Source organism: Dipteris shenzhenensis, chromosome 12 (assembly GCF_047967505.1).
Source record: "Dipteris shenzhenensis isolate YYH24624 ecotype China chromosome 12, Dip_SZ_1.0, whole genome shotgun sequence".
NCBI classification, from domain to species: Eukaryota; Viridiplantae; Streptophyta; class Polypodiopsida; order Gleicheniales; family Dipteridaceae; genus Dipteris; species Dipteris shenzhenensis.
In genome coordinates this window covers 6,456,940-6,476,697 of record NC_141607.1, presented here as the reverse complement: position 1 = coordinate 6,476,697, position 19,758 = coordinate 6,456,940, and the positions used below count along the sequence as shown (strand labels likewise).

Genomic DNA, 19,758 nt, shown 5'->3' with positions numbered 1-19,758 from the left:
TTTCAGAAATCAACTCTTCTAGCATTGAAAGAAGCTGATTGGCACGCACTTCTTTGGCCAGGTCACATTATCTCTTCCCATACTATTGTGAGGCATTTAGGGTATCCCATTGGCTGGAATATCACCCCTCAACAACAGCTCAAATGGGTGCTTCAAAAGATAAACAAGAAGCTGGAATACTGGCATTTGTCCACTTGGCCTCTACATGTTCGACTTCGGATAGTACAGTCTATCATCATGGCATATGTGCAATTTTATTTGCCGCTTCTTCCCTAGTCTTTCAAGCATTTGGCCTCCTATATGTCCCAGGCTATGGAGATATTTTGGGAAAGCAAATCTCACAAAAAGGCTTTGCGACTACTTCCAATGCAGTCCGTTTGTTTTCCTAAGACTCATGGGGGACTGAATATTCTCAATCTTCAGTTTCATATGTTGGCAAGAAAGAGCACCATGATTGCTGATTTTTTCCAGCAAAAACAGCCATGGGCTATTATGCTAGCAGCTATGTGTGGTAACATGAAGTCCCATGCATATGGGCATTGGATTACAGATCACTGGGAAGCAGTCATGTCCACATTTGAGGGGAAAATTCCTGGTTGTCCTGTTTCTATTGCTTTTATTCATGATTGGAAGAGAATTCTCTCTTATGCTAAATGGTCAGGTGCTTCTTCCCATCATGGTAATTCTCTTCGCTTGGAAAGCATCCATTGGAGCAAGGTGTTTGACTCGCCTCTTGCCTTACAGGCTCCTATCAAAGCATATAATCTTATGAAATTGGGCATAAGATTTGTCGGAGATGTTGTGGATCAACACGATTATGTGCTTTCATTTCCACAAGCTTGCAGGACATTCCCCTTGGGTCTGCATCATAGGCCCATTTGGAGAATACTTACAACTATTTGTTCTTGTTCCTCCACTGTTTGTACAGGATAGATTACTGGATTGGAATCCGACTTTCATCTCGCAAACGATGCGAGCTTTGGGGTTTGGACAAAAAATGCAGCAGGTTATTTACTGGCTTTACATAGATAGCAATGCGGCTTGCATTCTTTCTGGGGATATCTCTAATGAGTGGACTCTTCGTTGTTCAGTCCGCCAGGGATGCCCTCTCAGTGCTTTACTGTATGCCATTGCTACTCATCCTATGCTGCAATATATTGATCATCTTCTACAGGATCACTTTATGGCTTGGAATTGGATGCTAATCGTAGCATGGTTGCTCAAGCTTATGCTGATGATTCTTTGTTTACCCCAAAGAATACGCCCCATGATCTTGGTGCCTTGATGCAGGCCCTCTCTGTTTATGGTTTGGCAGCTGGTCTTCATGTTAATTTTCAGAAGTCTAAGCTCCTCCCTTTGCATTCCAAAGACTGGCATAGTCTATTATGGCCCGGGGATATCATTCCACCCACTCACTCGCCGAGAACAAACTCATTGGGTTTTGGCTAAGCTTCAAAAAAAGCTTGAGTATTGGAAACTGGAAACCTGGCCTTTGCACGTTCGTCTTCGAATAGTGCAGGCCATCCTTGTGGCATATATTCAATTTTACTTGCCATTGATCATGTTCACTAAGGTAGATCTTACATTCATGTCTGTCTTTATGGGAATCTATTGGCAATCCAAACATGGCAGAAAAAATCTCAAGCTACTTTCGATGTATCACATTTGTTCTCCCGAGATGCATGGTGGATTGAACATCATGGATATTGATGTGGTATTCTTGCCCACAGGGGGAAAATATTGCTGCAATTTCTGCAAGGTGATCAGCCTTGGGCTCTTATGATGAGGACTCTGGTCACTCATATTAGTATTTCTGCGTTTGGTCATTGGCAACTCGATCAATGGGATTTCATTTTTGCCTGCACTGATGGCACTTTGCATGGCTGCCCCTTTTGTCTCCCGCTTGCTTCTTGAGTGATGTTATAGATGATGCTGATACTGTGCTCCCCTTTTCTCTAGCAGCCACTACATATGGATTGGGCTCTCATTATCATCCTTTGTGGCGACAAATTAATTGTATGCTTTTGCCTTTTGTTCCGATTCCACCCTTTGGAACTCCAGGATTGGCTGGAAGATTGGACTTTGACTTCTCCAGGGTCCTCTTCTCGTCCTTTGAGGCTATCTCAGATTACTGTACCTGCATTGTATAAAATCCTTTTGCCTTAACCTTGGGTTTCAGAGAGAGGTGATTCTGTTTGGCGAATGCATCGCCCAGCCAAGTGGTGGAGGAAAAGATTACATGAACTTTGGGTCTATAAAGTACCGCTTCGACACATTGCTCCTACACTTTGCCACAGATGTTCTGCTTCTTCGGAGACTGTGCCTCACTTGTTTTGGCATTGTCTGTGATCTCGTGAGTTTTTTAATCTGCTTCGGCAGCACCTGCAAGCAAGATTCCCATTTGTTCCGTTTGGGTAGATCTTCTTGCTATTTGGGTTTCATTCATGCAGATCGGAGTTTCATCTTTTCTTCGTTTGGGTTCGCTACTGGGCACTATGGACTTTATGGACATATAGGAATTGTAAAGAAATAAGTGTTTGTGTGTGAAAGATAGTTTTACTTATCAAAATTATTGTGTGTGTGTGTGTGTGTGTGTGGCCCACCCCTAACCCAGAGAGAAAGACCACATGGTGGGGAGTAAGCCCACCATGTGGAAATTACTCCCCACCTACTGATAATATGTGAATAAAAGTGGATTTGTATGATAAGTTTCAAAATGAAAAAATGATCCTTATAGTAAATGTGTAAACCACTTCTGCAAAATAGATATAAAAGCTAGTAAAAAATAAGACGGATCACAAAATGACTAGGGATTATCCATGCTAAAGAATTATCCAATTCATGTGAATTAATTGTATGGCACTAGCCCGACGAAAGGCTAGTTGGGAAATCAAAGTATGTATTTAAATTAAAAAGTCCCATCAATAATTGAGCCATACAATTAATTCCATCAATTGGATAAAAAGAAAAAATAGGGAAGCATATAAAGAAAAAATGTTTAAGAAATCTTAAAAAATGCAACAACTAGAGTTTGCAAAAATCTCCACTAAAATTAAGAATTTTTAATAATATTGATTTTGAGAAACACAATATTGAAAAAAAATATCAAATCCTCAGGCAGCCAAGGTTAGGGTCCACTTACCTCATAGCTACCAAGGAATGGGAATGTTTTGGGAAGGGGGAACAGGAACTGGAACGCCACTTCATATGACGTGTCATCAATTCATATAAAAATAAAGAAAACCACTTTTAGCAACTCTAAACTTTCCATTTCAGCTTTAGACATTTAAAGACACTCTTAGAATACTCAAAATAGAAATATACATGTTTGCAATGTGAATAAAGCGTAGTAGATTGTAGAATACTATAGATCCGATAGCATATAATATGCGAAGTACAAAAAAGGGAGGCAATGCCTCAGGCTTGAAGGCCTCAATACAAAATAGGACTCCAGACTCTCGAGTCAAGTATATGGTGTATAGAAAAAAAGAGAGTCAGCCCTAATGGTGTGAAGGTAGCATAGCAATGGAGGCCTCTCCCTCAGCCTGTTGGGCCTCATCATCGTGATCTTGGTCCTGGTCCTCATCATCCTCATGCTGAGGAGCGTCATCTGTTGCATCACTGTCAGAGTCCTCATCAGGTTTAAATCCAAGGTGTGGTTCAGGAGTGCACTCGGCCCTGAACTTGTTAAGCAAAGCAAGTTTGCATTAACAAATACAAGATCATTTGCCTCTAGAACCCTAAGCATGTTCCTATTTTTGGATGCAATGTTTCCAAAATTGCTCCACAATCGCTCAATGCGTAAAGAGCTAGCTCCTTGGCTGAGTATACGAATGGCCAAACGCTGCAATAATGAAATATCTGCCCCAGAGTCCTCCCACCAACGAACGGAGGAAATCTTGAACCTGTCATTATGTGCATCTTCCAAACCAAACAACCCTTTTCCTTGCCTATGATATGACAGCTCCTCCCCCACTTTTCTCCTATCATCTGAACTTGAGACAAGTCGTCTCAATATCTTCTGCCATCCTTGCACCACCTCTTTATTTGTTTCTTGCCCCTTCCCTTGAAATTCCGGATCCAAAACAAAGGCTGCAGCCTCCAAAGGTGAATGATATTCTGTCTCGCGAGAGGTTGCCAGGGTCCTCAACTCCTCCTTCCTCCAAGCATACAAAGCATGTATACTTTGAATGGTCTCAGTCATCCTATCCATCCCTTCATACACCTTCCAAATACAAGGACCATCTCCATCAACAAGCCTCAACATCAAAGAATTGGCTTTGTAACCTGAAGCAGAAGGCGAACATCATCCCAAAAGAGGTCATCCAAGACAATGGACTTAAGTCTTTGAGCCCTTGCATAGTTACGTTCACGCCATGCATCCCAGTCAGGGGAAACAACAAGCTGCCTCAATTGAGATTTCAACTTAAAAAGCCCTGCTTCAACATGATGAAATTATAAGGAAAGCGTGTGTTGGAATACTTCAAGAGATTCTTTTTGGGAGGTATCTTACGAAAATAGCCAAAATGTAGTGATGGCGAGTGATGAAAAATACAACATGATTACCCATATCAATGGTAGGGTTGACCCAATCCAAGTTATCAATATCCTTCAAGAGATTATTCAGCCCAAGGAGTGAAGGTGAGGTGATGTCACGAGGACGTGAAATTTTGGGACTTTTGATTTGCGACTCCTGTAATTTGCGTGCGACTGCCTTGAGCCTCTGGGACGCGAGGGTCTGGCCATGGGGCGGGACTTGGGGAATTAAAATTCCTAGTGGGCCCTCGTAAATAGTGAATGTGCGCGCACTTACTAGGCAATTAATTCCTAGGGCCAAAGTGTGCAATAGGGGGGCCAAAAGAGTGGTGCAATTAAAAAACTGCTTTTAGGAGCCAAAAGAATGGTGCAATTAAAAAACAATGCTTTTTGGAGCCTAGGGCTTTAGAAGGGGGAGGGAGCCCTTCTTTTGGACGCAGTTGGCCAAATCAGTTCCAGAGGAGCCAGATCATCACTTTCAAGTGTTCCAGAGCGTGCCAGGGAAATTCGTTTTTACCCAAGGGCCAGTTTCAAGTGATCCAGGGCCTGCCAGGGAAATTCGTTTTTACCCAGGGGCCAGTTTCAGGTGTTCTAGAGCTTGCCAGGGAATCGTTTTTACCCAGAGGCCAGTTTCAGGTGTTCTAGAGCTTGCCAGGGAAATTCGTTTTTACCCAAGGGCCAGTTTCAGGTGATCCAGGGCTTGCTAGGGAAATTCGTTTTTACCCAGGGGCTAGTTTTAGGTGTTCCAGAGCATGCCAGGGGAATTTGTTTTTACCCAGGGGCCAGTTCCATGTGATCCAAGGCCTGCCAAAGCAAATCGCAATTGATCCAGGAGTCTGTTGCAGGTGGCGATTTCTACTAGGTTGGTTGTTCCAGGTGCCTGCGATTGGTTCTAGGGCTGTTCTAGGAGTTCTGGACCTAACCAAGCTGCTCCGGGTGAACTGCAACTTGCCTTTTTCGGGCTTTCAGGCTGTGTAGGAGATTTAGACCTGATTTTCTGGAGCTTTCTGGGTGTTGTGGCTGGTTTTGGTATCTTTCCAGGCAGCTCCCAATTTCACTCCATCCATCTCCCATCAATGAGACACCACATTTAACCCATATGTCTTTGGTGGGAGCCGAAGCCTGCTCTATGGCGGTCTTCTCTGTTGCCAAAATTGTGGTGTGCAGGGCCTCACATGTGGGAGGAATGTAACTAGGTCCAAAGGCTGCAATCTCCTTCACCATATCGATGAAGTAAGGATTGCGGGCTTTTGTTGTGGGTACATTTGCTCCATAAAAGAATCGGCTTACTGCAGCATCTACCTGTGCCTTGCTCTGAGGATGCCATGAGGCCACAAGGCTAGCCTGCACGACTCTCGGGCTAGGGGATGATGAAGTGCGAGTCCCCATATATGCCTGTGAAGCTATAGACTCAAAGGAGGAGCTAGAAATAGAAGCAGATGGAGAAGCTGTTGCACTAGCATGTGGGGCTGCCCGTGCTCGACCACGAGGATCAAGCACCTTTTTTCGTGCTATGTGGGCATCCAACTTATCTGCAAGTGCCTAAAAATGTGTGGTATATGCAGCTGAAATATTTCCAAGGCAACAATTAATGCCTCCATTCTTTATTCTCAATAAATGATTATGCACTTGGTCTGAGCTTCGAGATTTCTCTTCACCACAATAGGGACAATTCCACTTTCATGCTCTTCCTTTTGACTTGTCATAGATGCGTCCAGGTGTCACCTCCTTCCACCACTCGGATTTGTGGTCTTGGTCGAGGCCACGGGGAGGAGCCATTGAGAAGAAGGGGGGACTGAGAGAAGTGGACTAAGAGAAGATGGAGAGAGTGGAGAGAATGGGAGGTTGAAGGGGGCTGAGAGAGTAGAAGGGAGTGGAGGAAGGGGGTGTTAAAAATGGGGAGAGGGTGAGAGACAAGATCTGAGGCACGAACTGATGTTGATAGACTGTGTTGTCACAGCAAGTACATAGCCTCTTTTATAGGCTGGGCAAGCCTTATCTTCCCACACTGACACCTCATAGATGAGGTCACACACAAGAGAATCTAGATCCTATAATCTAGGGGAGGAATCACACCTACCACATGAGGTGGCACAAGTTGCCTCAAGACTCTTCACACTCACACAACTGTAGGACACTCCTAGGACTCTAGGACCACACACACTAGGACTCCGATTCCAACAAACCCCCCTTCGGAGCTAGGGTGAGAAACTATGACATCATCCAGACTGTGCATCCCAGGCAATCTCAGAGGCTAACAGCTGAGCATAATTCAGAGGTTGAACCAAGCTCTCTCATGGCTTAGGTGTCAACGTGATCAGAGACTCAAATCTGAGCATGGATGCATGACCAACTCATAGGTCTAGGGAGTACACCAACATCCTGGAACTCGGCCAGGCCTGATAAAGGAAAGAGCTTTAGCTGACAACCTTATCCACCATGTGGATTTTGATAAGACTGCAAATGACGTTTGGGAAAAATTAGAGAATTTGTTTGGAAATAAGATCAATAATTCCAAAATATTTCTCAAACAAAAACTCTTCAAGCTCAAGATGAAGGAAACTGAAACCTTCAATGAACACTTGAGCAATCTTGGGTCAATTCTCCAACAATTATCTGCCATCCGAGCCATTGTTGAAGATGATGATCAAGTTGCTGTACTTCTCTCAAGTATTGAAGACATTTTCAAGTACAATGAGATCCTTGCTGTCCTAAGAGTCAGCCGCAATATGAGCTTTAAGGATATGGTAGCTCATCTCATTGATGAGGACCGTAGGCTTACAGAGAAATCAGAATCTTCCTTTGAATCTGGCAAAGCATTCTTTCTCAAGAATAAGCCCAAGAAGAAAGGAAAACCTCTTAAAGGAAATTATTGTCAGAAGCTTGGCCATCCAAATGGCAAAGGTACAAACCAAAGAACATGCCAATCTGGTTGCGGAGCAGAGCGAGGACAAAGACGATGAAGCTACACCTTCTGGACCTGAGGAACAAGCCTGCACTGCTACTGTTTGTGGTCTATCCCTCCATGAGGTGATAGATGAAGAGTGGGCTTTCTAGAGTCATGTGTGTTGGGTACTCTGCCTTGGGTAGTCCCCCTAAAATGATGTAATAATTTGTCATTTTGTGTGCCTTGTCCTATAAAAGGCTCCACTTATTTCCATGTACCCAGTTAGGAGACAGGGGGGTGTATGATAGCCATTGCTTTATCATTTTGGTTCTCCCACCAACTGATTCTAGCATCATCACTTTGGGGTTTTGGCTCCTTGCCATTGGTGATATTCCATATGCCTTCTCGCATAAGAAGAAGCCTGAGTTTTGTCTGCCAAGTTGGGAAATTGCTCCCTGAGAATTTCTCGATTAACGAGGAGTTTTTATTGGGCTCTCCACTCTTGAATAAACTATCTTCATTTGCTTCATTCCATCGTCTCCTTGCTGTTGTTCCATCATGCGGTATCAGAGCCACGCCCATCCTCCTTGAGTCCTCTTTGATTCCCCTAGATTCTCCTAGATTCTTCATCTTTTTGGGGGGACTTTTGAGCTCTAATGGTGCTATAGTCGAGCTGTTGCAGTCTGTTTTCTTCCAAATATAGGCGGTTTTCTCTTGGGCGACATTGTGTTTTATTTTGTCTCTCCTTCCTGCTAGAAGTTGTTCTCAGTGGATCCTTTCATTTGCTTCCAAAAGTCCCTTGTTTGCTGCTCTCTACCTCCACAATTTCGGCCTACGGCTACAGATCTCTCATTTTGGGGAAAACTCAAAAATCTCAGTCAAAATTTGACTTCTGTTGTTTATTGATCAGCCAAATTTTAGTTTTATATCTGTTTTAGTTTGCTAATCTGTCAAATCAGTGTTGTGACTGAGCATTATTCAGCTATGAAATCTCCAAGTCTTATTGTCATTTATTTTTATGGGGATGATTGTATAGTCATACTTGTTTGAGTGGCATTGTACGGGAATAGACACTGCCATTGTTGGTAAGACCTTCCCAATGGCTAGCTCTTCAAAGATAGATAAGTTTGAGGGAGAGGGTTTTCATACTTGGTAGACCAAACTGAAATTTATTCTCATGAAAAAGGGAATCTGGAATATTGCTAATGGAAAGGAAAAGAAACTCAATACCAAGGAAGAAGAGATCATGGTTACCTGAGGATGAAAAGGCACTAGTCATAATTGCTCTTGGATTGAGTGATTCTTTTATCCACCACATTGATGGCTGTGAGACTGCTCATGCTGCATGGAGTCATCTTGAGCTTGTCTTTGGAGCACAGGAAAAGTGTTCCAAGTTTAGCTTGCTCATCAAATTCTTTGATCTGAAATTGGATAGAGGAGAATCCATCTCTTCATATTTAAACTCCATGAAGAGCATACTGACTCAGTTAGCTAGCATCAAGTTTGATCTTGATGATGACATTGTAATTGCTATCTTACTCAAAAGCCTAACTGAGGAATACGGCACTATTGTCACTACTCTCACCAATATACCAAAGATTAGTTTGGTGAAAATTGAGGCATCCCTCTTTGAAGAGGAAAGAAAAATCAAACAAAGAAATGACTACAAAGAACATGGGGCATATTTGGCCAAAAGCAACTTCAGGGGATCCACTAGCAAGAGCAAGATGAAGTGTAACTTTTGTGGAAAACCTAGATATTTTGAGAAAGAGTGCTATGCAAAGAAGAAATGTTCAACAAACCTTGTGGAAGAAGCAGAGAGAAGAAGAAGAAGAAGTAGAGGATGTTACAGCTCTGACTGCTTTCACCACCCAAGTCAATCTTGATGAGAAGTAATGACCCATATAGTTGTTTGTGTGTGTGGTCAATAATGGTTCTTTGCCATGGATAGTCCATCCTTAAATGATTGTTAGCCCTTTGTTTGAGGTTTTACATTGTTGGACCCATGGGTATATCCATACATAGTCATTATCTAATCCTCTAGTTGTAAACCAAGAGTCCTAGGAAGGAGTCACAGGTTGGGGCCATATGTGTTGCTACATGATGGTGGGCAAGCCATGGAGCATCCCATGTACTACTGCTGAGGGATGAGGTCATCAATTTGTGGGGGGGAATGAAGGACAAATTGATATAATGTGTACCAAGGGTTGTGTGTTGGTTAGTGTGACTTGGTTTGGTTGTAGAAGGTTCCAGGTGTGATTGAGAGATTCATGGAGATGGTGGCATGATTATAGGATCTTGGTGGCTTCAGTCCATTGTGTCCTTGCTGTTGTTCCATCACTTCTTGCCTCTGATGATGTTTGCTAGGAAGGATTTGTCCACTCTTATGCAGACCTTCTGGTGCTCCAGGCATGGCCGTAAGAGCCTTAGATTACTTTCTATGGAGTGCCTCTGTTCGCCAAAAATGCATGGTGGTCTTAATACATTCACATTTTGGCACATAAGGGAAAGATGGTGCTGGAATTTTTGCAAGGTAATCAGCCTTGGGCTGCTATGCTGTGTCGTTTGATCTCACAATTAACTACTTATTCTTTTGGGCACTGGCATCCAAATCAATGAGATTTTATTTGGGACACATTGATGGCAAAGTTAAGGGTTGCCCATTTGCTTCTACATTGTACAATGCTTTCAGATTGAAAATAAATTCTCTCATCTCAAATGCCAAGGCCACACCTCCCTAGAGGGCAATTCTTTGCATGCTGAAAGTCGCATTGGTCAATGGTGTTTGATCCTCCCTTTGCTTTGCAAGAACCCAGACACTCTTACTTCATTTCATCTAAAGGGATACAGTTGGTCAGTGATGTGATACATCCGGATGGTACATTGATCTCCTAGAATGGGCATTTTGCTGGCTATGATATTTTTAATGCAGGAGAGCATTTTTTCTGGTGTGGTTGTTCTAGTGAAACAGACAATCCCAGCAATGGCCCCTGACTTTTTTATTGGAACTGAAGAATAACATTTTCTTCTAGTACCAAAAGCAACATCTGCAGCTAAATTTGTTATCTTAGAAAGGCAAAGTATCACCTCTATCATTACTTGGCTATCTGTTGATTGAAGGTAATTCTTGTTGCATGGTGGAGCTGCGTCCATGATGTAACACATTAAAAACGTTGCGAGCTCATATAGACGGCGGCCTCCGAAATTTGCTGCCTTAATACGATCATATTCTATTAATGTTGTGCTATTCATTTCCCTACAATCCCTTTGTAGTATCCTGTTAAATTTTGTCACTTTCTGCGACCTGGTGTGTTGCCTGATGCTGCATAACACAGTTATACAGACATTGGAGGACATGGTAGAAAATGTGGATATCTCCAATGACAAAAAATTATATTGAACATTGGTATAGAATTAAGACTCTCTGGGAAACGTGGGTAATCCTGCAACATTCCATATTTGGAAATGGAGTTCGGCTGACCTCCTTGATAATTTAGCATCTCAATCTAGCATCGTAATGGGTTAACTTAACTATGGTTTTAGAGGCATCTAGGTACAGTATGGTTTCTTTAGACAATGCATGGCAGTGATGCACTCCTAACATCATGCTTTCTTTCTTTAGAGCTTGGTCACATAACGCTGTTACAATACATAGCTCAGGCATTTTACTTCCTATCGTCATGGGAATTCTATCTTGTGCAGTGAGAGTTATATACAACCAAAGTATGATATGTCTTGTGTTTTGTCATACAACATATTTACTGGTTTTCTTGATTCACTCTCAACTAAGAAACTCTTCAACCAGGGTATGGTGAATAATAATGTTAGGTCATCCTTACTGCCAGCCATAGGCACAGTTTTACTGTTCTACTCTAGATATTTTTAAAGAAGGATCCCTTCCTCATGAAAGAAAAGAAACCTTATTTTTGGTCCATGACTGATGAGAATTTTTCATGACAGGATTTGAACATTGCATATGCAGCCCTGTCACAATTGCACAGTAAATTTTTTGGCTTGCCTCATGTATTTGCAATTGTAAAGCTGCTGGGCCCTTCTTCCATTCCTGGGCTGATACGGGCAGTGCTTGATCTCCTTTCTCAGAAGGTTTATCCTTTCTTGATCATTGAAACTAAACTTCCTTTATTTGTTGATTATACAGTTCGTTAACAAGTGGGATCTGGAGTTATTGCCATTTAAAATAAAAGCATGATAGAAGTACGCTCCTGCATGCTTTTCTATAAACTAACAGATAAGAGGTCTATTGTAACAGATTGTGGCTTTGGAACCCAGAATTGCTGACCTTCGTGGAGAACTACCAAAGTCTATCTCTATCCCTGCAGCTGATGGTGGTGTTGCAGGTTTTACTGTGCAATTTTTTGCCTGCAATTATTTATTGACTGAATCAAAAGCACTTAATTGACCTTTGAAGAAAGGTCCTATTTTGAAGACATTAAATGTGATGGTAGCTGCACATATTGAATGTAAGAGGAACAGAAATAATGGAATGGTGTGTTTTGTATGGCTTTGTCCCAGCATGCCTGACCAGCTTCCAGGAGCAACTTCAGTGGATAACAAATTATGAGGGGAAAGCTGAGGTATTGCAGTGCCTAAGAGAAATTGGCAGCCTTATCTTTCTTATGGGCCTTTTCGACACAGCCATAGTAAGGAATTGACCTCTGATTTTTTGTTTCAGTAAAACTGATCTTTTTTCACTACCGACTTGCAAAAATTGACATTTACTGGGCACTATGTGGTAGTTCAGATCATTGTTAATACTGGACTAGATATTTGACTGTGATAGGGAATTTTAAGCATCGAGGTAAGACTCAAGGTTTTAGCACACTTGATCATATGTAGAGTCTATGGATTGAATATCATATGTCATGATCGTCCTCATAAATATTGTACATCTTGCAAGTTAAAGCAAAGTCGCACAAAGTGGAAGATGAAACTAAAGAACAAGTTTAACTATTTTCTCTCCACACAACAATGGAAATAGCGATCGCATGCTCTGTTCCGACACAATTTGGAGAAAGAAAGAGAAACGGAATGAAGGACGAGTGAAGGAACACACAGTACACAATAGCCCTACAATGTACATCTCCTATTCTTGTATGAACATATATACAATAATAGCCCTACAATGCACACAATAGTCCTACAATGTACATCTACTATTATTGTATGAACATATATACAAGACTCTCATGGTGTCATCAGCAGTTAATTATGGAGTAGTGCCCTCTGCCATGTTAGCACTTTGTATTTGTTAGTGATTTATGCACATTAGATTCTAACATTAGATTCTATAATGTTGGGATTGCATCCTGAAGAGTCAACACCTGCCTTCAAGATCAGCATTTTGAAGTTCACTTTAACCCAAAGATGAAGAATATGGGATCAACACCTCCCTTCAAGATCATGCGAAGTTGATCTAGCTCAAGATTTAGAATATGGGGTTAAAAAGTGTTGATCGTTGCACTAAGAATGTACTGATGCCTTCATCTATTCAAAGCCGAAGCTGCAGCAATAATTCCATTGTGAACCTTTTCTTGTATAGCCTTTGACTTTAGTACATCTATCCTTGAATAAAATATTGGATTTGTTACCACTGCTTGCATTGATGATTGTCACAATGTAATGTTGCTGGTATTTAACCATCGAGATACTCTGATTTATCCAGTAATCTTCTCAACCAAATTACTTTGCACACTATCGATGTCTCTTTGTTTTGTGTCTCTTCAGATTGAGTCATCGATTTTAATCGATTGCCATTGCTTGTAGTATTTGAAGTTGACTCCATCAAAGGCTACATCTGTTGATATAATCAGATGCTCCAGGTACTAAGGAGATATGTGGCAGATATTGCTCAGGTCCAACTAAGGATTTCTAGACTAAGTCAGATGATTTATTACCGAAACGAGTGCTATGCTGCACTGCTCTTTTTGTAACGAAACATAGATCCATATTTATGGGACTTGCACCCAGACACAACGCCGATCGCAGATTTCTTCTTCCCAGGAGAATATCAAGTGAACGCCATAAGACATGGGATCCTAAGCTCATTCTTAGAGATATTGGCTTCAGGACCAGTGAGCTCTTGCCCGCCCCATTCACAGTACAGTCATAGCATCAAACTACCTCATAACATCTACCGGTTTTTCCTATGGAGTGGAGCAAAGGGAAACAACAAAAAATCTTTGATTTGTTTCAAAGACGCCAAGATTCCCAGTGGAACCTTAGTCCAATCCTTGTAGAGCTTAGATCGCTCATGACTGATACTTTGAGAGGACCCCCCTGAGGGGTGGCACACACAAAACCAGTGTGTATTTTTGTCTTAAATCTCAGTTTTTGAGTAGATCTTTCAAGGCGTGCTAGACACCTCTAGTTCCCCTACCTAGAAATCTTTCTCATATTGTGAATCAGACTTGGTCTCATAGACCTTTTTGGCCGTTTGCAAACGTTAATAAATCTCTCTCTCTCTCTCTCTCTCTCTCTCTCACAGCCCTGCTGGGCTCCGCTCTCACCCCCAAGTGACCCTAGGCATCCATATGAATGCAAACACCTATATGAAACCTGGGAGTTGTTACTAGCAGCCCAATGCATGACCACACACTTCAGGCCCAATGCATGACCACACACTTCAGGACCTAATCACCAATTCACCCCCAAGGCATTAATTCCTAGGGGGAAAATCTTACACACCCACACCCCGAGGCTCTGCCCCTTCGCTCTCCAGGGTCCTGCTGACATGTAAGTGCAAAACTCACGCCCTCGTGACAATTTTCATGATCAAAACATCGTGATGCATGTATTTAGCATATCCAATACAAGCATAAGCATTTGCGATGCTATCCATGATCTGTCTGTGAGGCACAAACCCATATTGCATAGGATGCAAGCCTATATTTAAAATATGTGATTCGCAATACCAACATTTGGAAATGAGCTTATATACCACATGCATCAAAGTGATTGGCTGCTAGTCACATGTGTGTGTGTGTGTGTGTCTTGCTCAGGATGTTCAGTTGATGTATTTTCTAGCGCCTCCTTTTATTTTATTTTTTTGCAAAAGAGACTTCTATTAAGTATTAAAGAAAACCGTTAGAGCAAGCTCCATACGGGATACACCATGCAATGCATGAAAAGCTCAATAGCCAAAAAGAAAGGATTGGGGCTGATGGTGCCATCTCAATCCTAAGCGCCTCTTTTTTGAGGTGACTATTCTTGTAATATAATCAATCAAAGTTTTCACTAAAAAAAGTGTCTTGCTGATAGTTTGTATGTGTAACTTTTCTCCAATAGCACATTGCAATATAGTGCAAATAAAGCACTCCCTTCTATTAGACTGTGAGGCACAAGGCTCAAGGACAATGTCGACACATCAAGGACATGGATAGATGGTTCCAACACATTGCTTCCAAAAATACTCCAATCTCAATATTCATTGCATGCCCTCCTCTATTGTGATAAGGAAACAAGAGGAGGGTACAAAACACACAATGGCCCTGCTGTGCAAATGTGTGTGCTATGAGTGTATTCGTATTAAGCTGAAACCCTCATGGCACCAATCATGGATTAGTACTTTGTGCCATTTCAGCATTTTGTATTGGTAGTGCTCTATGCACATTATATTTCATCATGTTGAGATTGCATCATTGACAAAGACTTGATACCATTTTTGAAGGACGTGATTTACTTGCATAACTTGGGCTTCTTATTTTGATACTTATAACAAATTGATCATTGCTATGATGTTTTGATGCTTATAACGGATCAATGTATAAGCTTCTTATGCACTAAGATGTGACTTTGCAATGTCTGAATAGTATACGTGCCTTGTTTGAAACCTGATGCAGCAAGAAGCGGAGACAGAACAATTCATGCAAGGAGCTCCTCTGTTGGGTTTAATCCCTGGTGGTGATGGCCAGATCCAACAAGTACTAACAGATGATAGAAGCAGCCCCATAGTGAGCCTCTTCAAGCAAGCAACAAATGCCATCCTTTCACATCCAGCCTGTCTGTACCCTACATCATTCCTTACACTATCCAAGCATGCAGAACTTGCAGGTGAGAGAGCCAATCATGTTTTCTGGTAGATTCAATAGAGTACATTTTGTAAATTAAACCACCATTGCTAGTTATGCTTTTTCGAAATACTTCATGGACAATAAACTGTGAAGCAAACTTAAATTTTAGAAAACTGTCATATCTAAATGAAGATAAACTGGAACACTGTTGAACTGTCATTTGTTAACGTAAAACTGACAGATGCTGGCTTTGTGCTGCTATAGATGCCCTGTACTTGAAGAGAATACATTCGGGCAGTATTCTGGACTACACTCTTGAATTTCTCAGTAAAACATTGGATACAGTGCGTGTCAAGTGGAGTTCTGTTTCCAAAACAGGACTTATAGAAATAACGTCGTCCAAGGAGTTTCATCGAATTTACAGCGGGATGCAATTTGTATGTTTCTTGACCTTACAAATATAATGCACTATAAGAGTGAACTGCTGTTTGTCAGCTTTGTTGTTGAACTCTTATCAAGATCGCTTGCTTTTTGACTTGTTTGTGTATGAATCTGGCCTTTTTTTGGGATCTTGCAAATGGCTGCATAAGATTTCAGAAGTCCCTTGTCTTTAAGACGAAGAGTTATTTTGTCGAATAAGAAATTTTATATGGATTCAAGTGACAAGTGGATTACAGAGCGTCAGTGTTTCTGTTTTGTGTCAGATCATTTGTATGCTTCTATATTTTGAATGTGTGATAGATTAAAAACAGGGTAAATTTAAGTTTCCGTCATCCTTTGCTATAAGGACTGCAGGTTCTGCCTGCTGTTGCTTCACAAGGAACTTAGGGTCCACCTCAGAGCAGTGGCCTGAAAAGATTCTTTAAGCATGGACTTATTTTTGGCGAAGAAAGAACCTGATGCTCGTTTCGAGATCATACTTTGAAGTTCTAATGTATGTTGTGTGTGTGCACGTGTGCGCACGCACATGTGTGTCTCAGTTTCTATGTTTTACACAACTGGCTTACTCAAGCTAGACTATTTAATGTGTTCTTTCTTTCTATGCAAGACCTGAGAGTTGTTCAAGCATTAGACTGGAGCATGCCTTTTCCCTCTATGTTTATGTCGTTCTTCTCATGTCTGGCCTCATGGATTAATGTACTTGCCAACCTGCATTGAAAGCTTGTTGCTTTTGAGATAAAGTGCAGAGGCTCACACTTTTGCCCTGATTAGGCTGCAAATTTTCTTTGTTTTGGCATCCAGAGACAGGTCCAATCATGCAAAAGTAACTTTGGTTGCACGAGCGACAAGATTCAGGACGCTGGCCATAGAAATCAAAGGTTGACAAGAATAGCAAGACAAGAACGTGTTTTATGACCATGGGCAGTGAAGGAAGTTGAAGAAGTAAAAACTTAAACTGAAAACGGAGGGGAACTATATCACTAACAAGGAAGAGAATGTTGGGATAAATGTGATCAAGGCCTTGCTCTAAGGTGCATGTGTGCATCTAGGGGAGTCACGTGTGTGTGTGTGTGTGTGTAGTAGAAGCGCAGTCCTTTCCGTGCCCCGTCAGCATCTCCGTACAATCCAGCCTCTTCCGTACAGTCCCGTTGGTATTTCCGTACAGTCCAGCCTTGTCCGTACAATCCAGTACCTCTTCCGTATTGTTCATGGTTTTCCTCCTGTGCTTTTTCGTACAGTTCTCTGTCTCTTTTTCTTTCACTCTATACTTCTCCGTATAGTCTTTCTTGCCTTGCCGTATTTCAATCATGGCTTCAGGTTCGGATGTTTGTACATATGCTCGAAAAGAAAGACCCGCAGATGCCAAGCGCCGTCCTTCACAGCCTGCATCACAAGATGATGAACTTACTATGGAAGCTCAATACGTGTTTGATACACTTAAGGATGACTTTCAGCAGTCACGATAGGAATGGGGCAAACCAGTTCCAGAGGTCTCATACAAATTGAAATTGCCATCCCTCGTGAATCCTCTCAGGGAGCTATCTCAAACCGCGGTAATAATTTTCTTTCCAGGAAGAATCCTAGCAACTAGTGATGTTGCACAGTGGATTAAGTCCATCCTTGGAGGATGCTTTGTAGAGGGAGTCTATTTTGCATCTAGAGGCTTTTACGAGGTGCATTTATCAGATGCTTTGTGCAAGCAGAGGCTACTTGAGCTTTCTCCCCTCTTTTACGGGAAGCAGATGGTACATACTATGCCTTGGTCCCCAAATAAGGATTATCAAAGTCTTATATGACATCATTGTCCTGTATGGGTTGAGGTTGTTAACTTCCCGGATTATATGCATGAAGAATTGCCTGGCCTGGCTGCTTCTTTGGGACAGGTCATTTGTCCTCCACGCCCTATGGGAAACCGTAACAGGTTCTGCATTTTCTGGGACACTGATACACCTACCCCTCCTTCTATTGCAGTGGAAGTTGAGGGAGTGCAATTGGGAAAAAAATATTTTGAATTGAAATGGGGTGTGTTTGCAGGAGCTTATTTTGCCTGCCACAAGTTTGGGCATCTAGCCTCTGAATGCCCAATGGTTCTGCATCAACCCCCTCCTAATGCCTTGCTGCCCCAAACACGGGAAAAGAATGAGAATTTGCAAGCTAAGACAGCAAATAGAAATGGAGCAAAGAATGCCAAACCAATTAATCAGATGCAATCACTTGCTGGAAAAGGAAAAGATAAAGAAAAAGAGAAGATAAAGAAATCTGCGGGAACTGATCGGGATGGTTTTCAACAGCCTAAGAAGGTGGTTGTATTGAAGCAACGCCCCTTTCAATCTCGTCAATGGGATGCTTCTTCTCCCTCACCAGGACAAGCTTCTACTTCAGCTCCTGTCCTTCAAAATTGGGTGGGGGTTTTGAAGAAGGGCATCCCCATATGTGATTTTGAAGAAGGGGAGAATGCTATTTCTTTCATGGATCATGAGGGAACGCAGCCCATGCAGGCAGAGGCTTTGCCTCTCTGACATCTTGTTCTATAGTTATACTTTACTATATATACCTTTTTCATGCATCAAACACTTAAGTGCTTTACATACAATGTACAGAGCCTCTGCAATGTCTCAAAGTGGAGGCTTTTATGGAATTATGTACATAAAATGCAGCCAGATATTGTTTGTTTGCAAGAGCATAATCAACACTCTAAGGTTGGTCATCATGATTATTTTGGCGGTTATGACATATACTATGCTGGTACCACTACCTACTCAGGGGTATGCATAATGGTTATGGAGCCTCAATAAGCCTTCAATGACAGCAGTGGCAGATGGATGGTCATACATTGTAATGTCAATGGTGATATTCTTGAGTTTGCATCAGTCTATGCCTCCCAGACCTCTGCCATGAGGGCTTCTTTATTCTTTAAGCAAATATCAATGGAGATCTAATGCATTCATTTGTGGAGATTTTAGTAATTCCCCTCTGCCAAGAGGTAACACCACTTCAAGATCTCATATGCTATCATTGGAAAGGCAGAAATGGGATAGCATGCTTCTTTCTGTGCAGGCTGAAGTATGGCTGCTTCTCCAAGGGTCAGTGCCTGGATATACTTTTCATCATAATGCACTTACTACACACACTGGGCAAGGCTTGACAGATGGTATTTGTTTTACCCACAACAATATGCAGATTTTAGCCCTCATCCCCTCGTAGATTTCTCATTGGGCTTGTCAAATCATGCCCCATTATGGATGAATCTACACCGTGGTATGCCACTGGATGATTTGCCACCCCTTTCCAGTAGATTATTGCATGTCAATCAGGCTTATTTCCGACATCGCTATTTCCAGCAAATGATTAGACTTGCAATTCATCCCTTGCCTTTGCATGCCCAGGAGGACATGGATTATGCTTGGGACAGTTTTGTCTCTCGTATACAGAATGTCATTAGGGAGTATGGAAACTGGCATATGACTAAATGAAGGAATGAGGTTAAATGGGCAAAAAGGACAGCACAACAATTGACTGAATTTTCGCATTTAAGGCCTCTCTCTGAATCAGAAAATGATTCCCTTTCACATGCTCGGATTAAATTGACTGCTAATGATCAGAGGAAATTGCACAAATGGCAGATTAGAGCAAGAATGAAGCCCCTCATGGATAAGGGCTGCTCATCAAAAGCCTTTTTCCAGGGCCTGCATGCTACTCGAAAGAAAAACTCATGTCTAAGGGTAAGGAAGTTAGATGGCTCTTGGACGCACTCTTTCTCTGATCTCCAAGATGAATGCCAAAATTATTTCCAAAAATTGTTCTGTGCTCCTGGTTCCCCATCAAATCAAATGACTGATGCGAGGACTGAATTCCTCCAATATG

General features: G+C 41.9%; 1 protein-coding gene and 1 pseudogene across 2 annotated transcripts in view; one reads left to right on the top strand and one right to left on the bottom strand.

The window, feature by feature from the left end:
• Positions 1-19,758, top strand: part of PIR121 (transcription activator) — a 312,434-nt gene that overhangs the window by 251,363 nt on the left and 41,313 nt on the right. For both annotated transcript variants that reach the window (XM_087382159.1, XM_087382158.1), the window contains exons 24-28: positions 11,384-11,527; positions 11,694-11,781; positions 11,957-12,084; positions 15,283-15,493; positions 15,718-15,890. In XM_087382159.1, the coding sequence (XP_087238285.1) occupies positions 11,384-11,527; positions 11,694-11,781; positions 11,957-12,084; positions 15,283-15,493; positions 15,718-15,890 (744 nt within the window). The remainder of the gene's footprint in view (positions 1-11,383; positions 11,528-11,693; positions 11,782-11,956; positions 12,085-15,282; positions 15,494-15,717; positions 15,891-19,758) is intronic.
• Positions 3,501-4,624, bottom strand: LOC147895743 (uncharacterized; annotated as a pseudogene).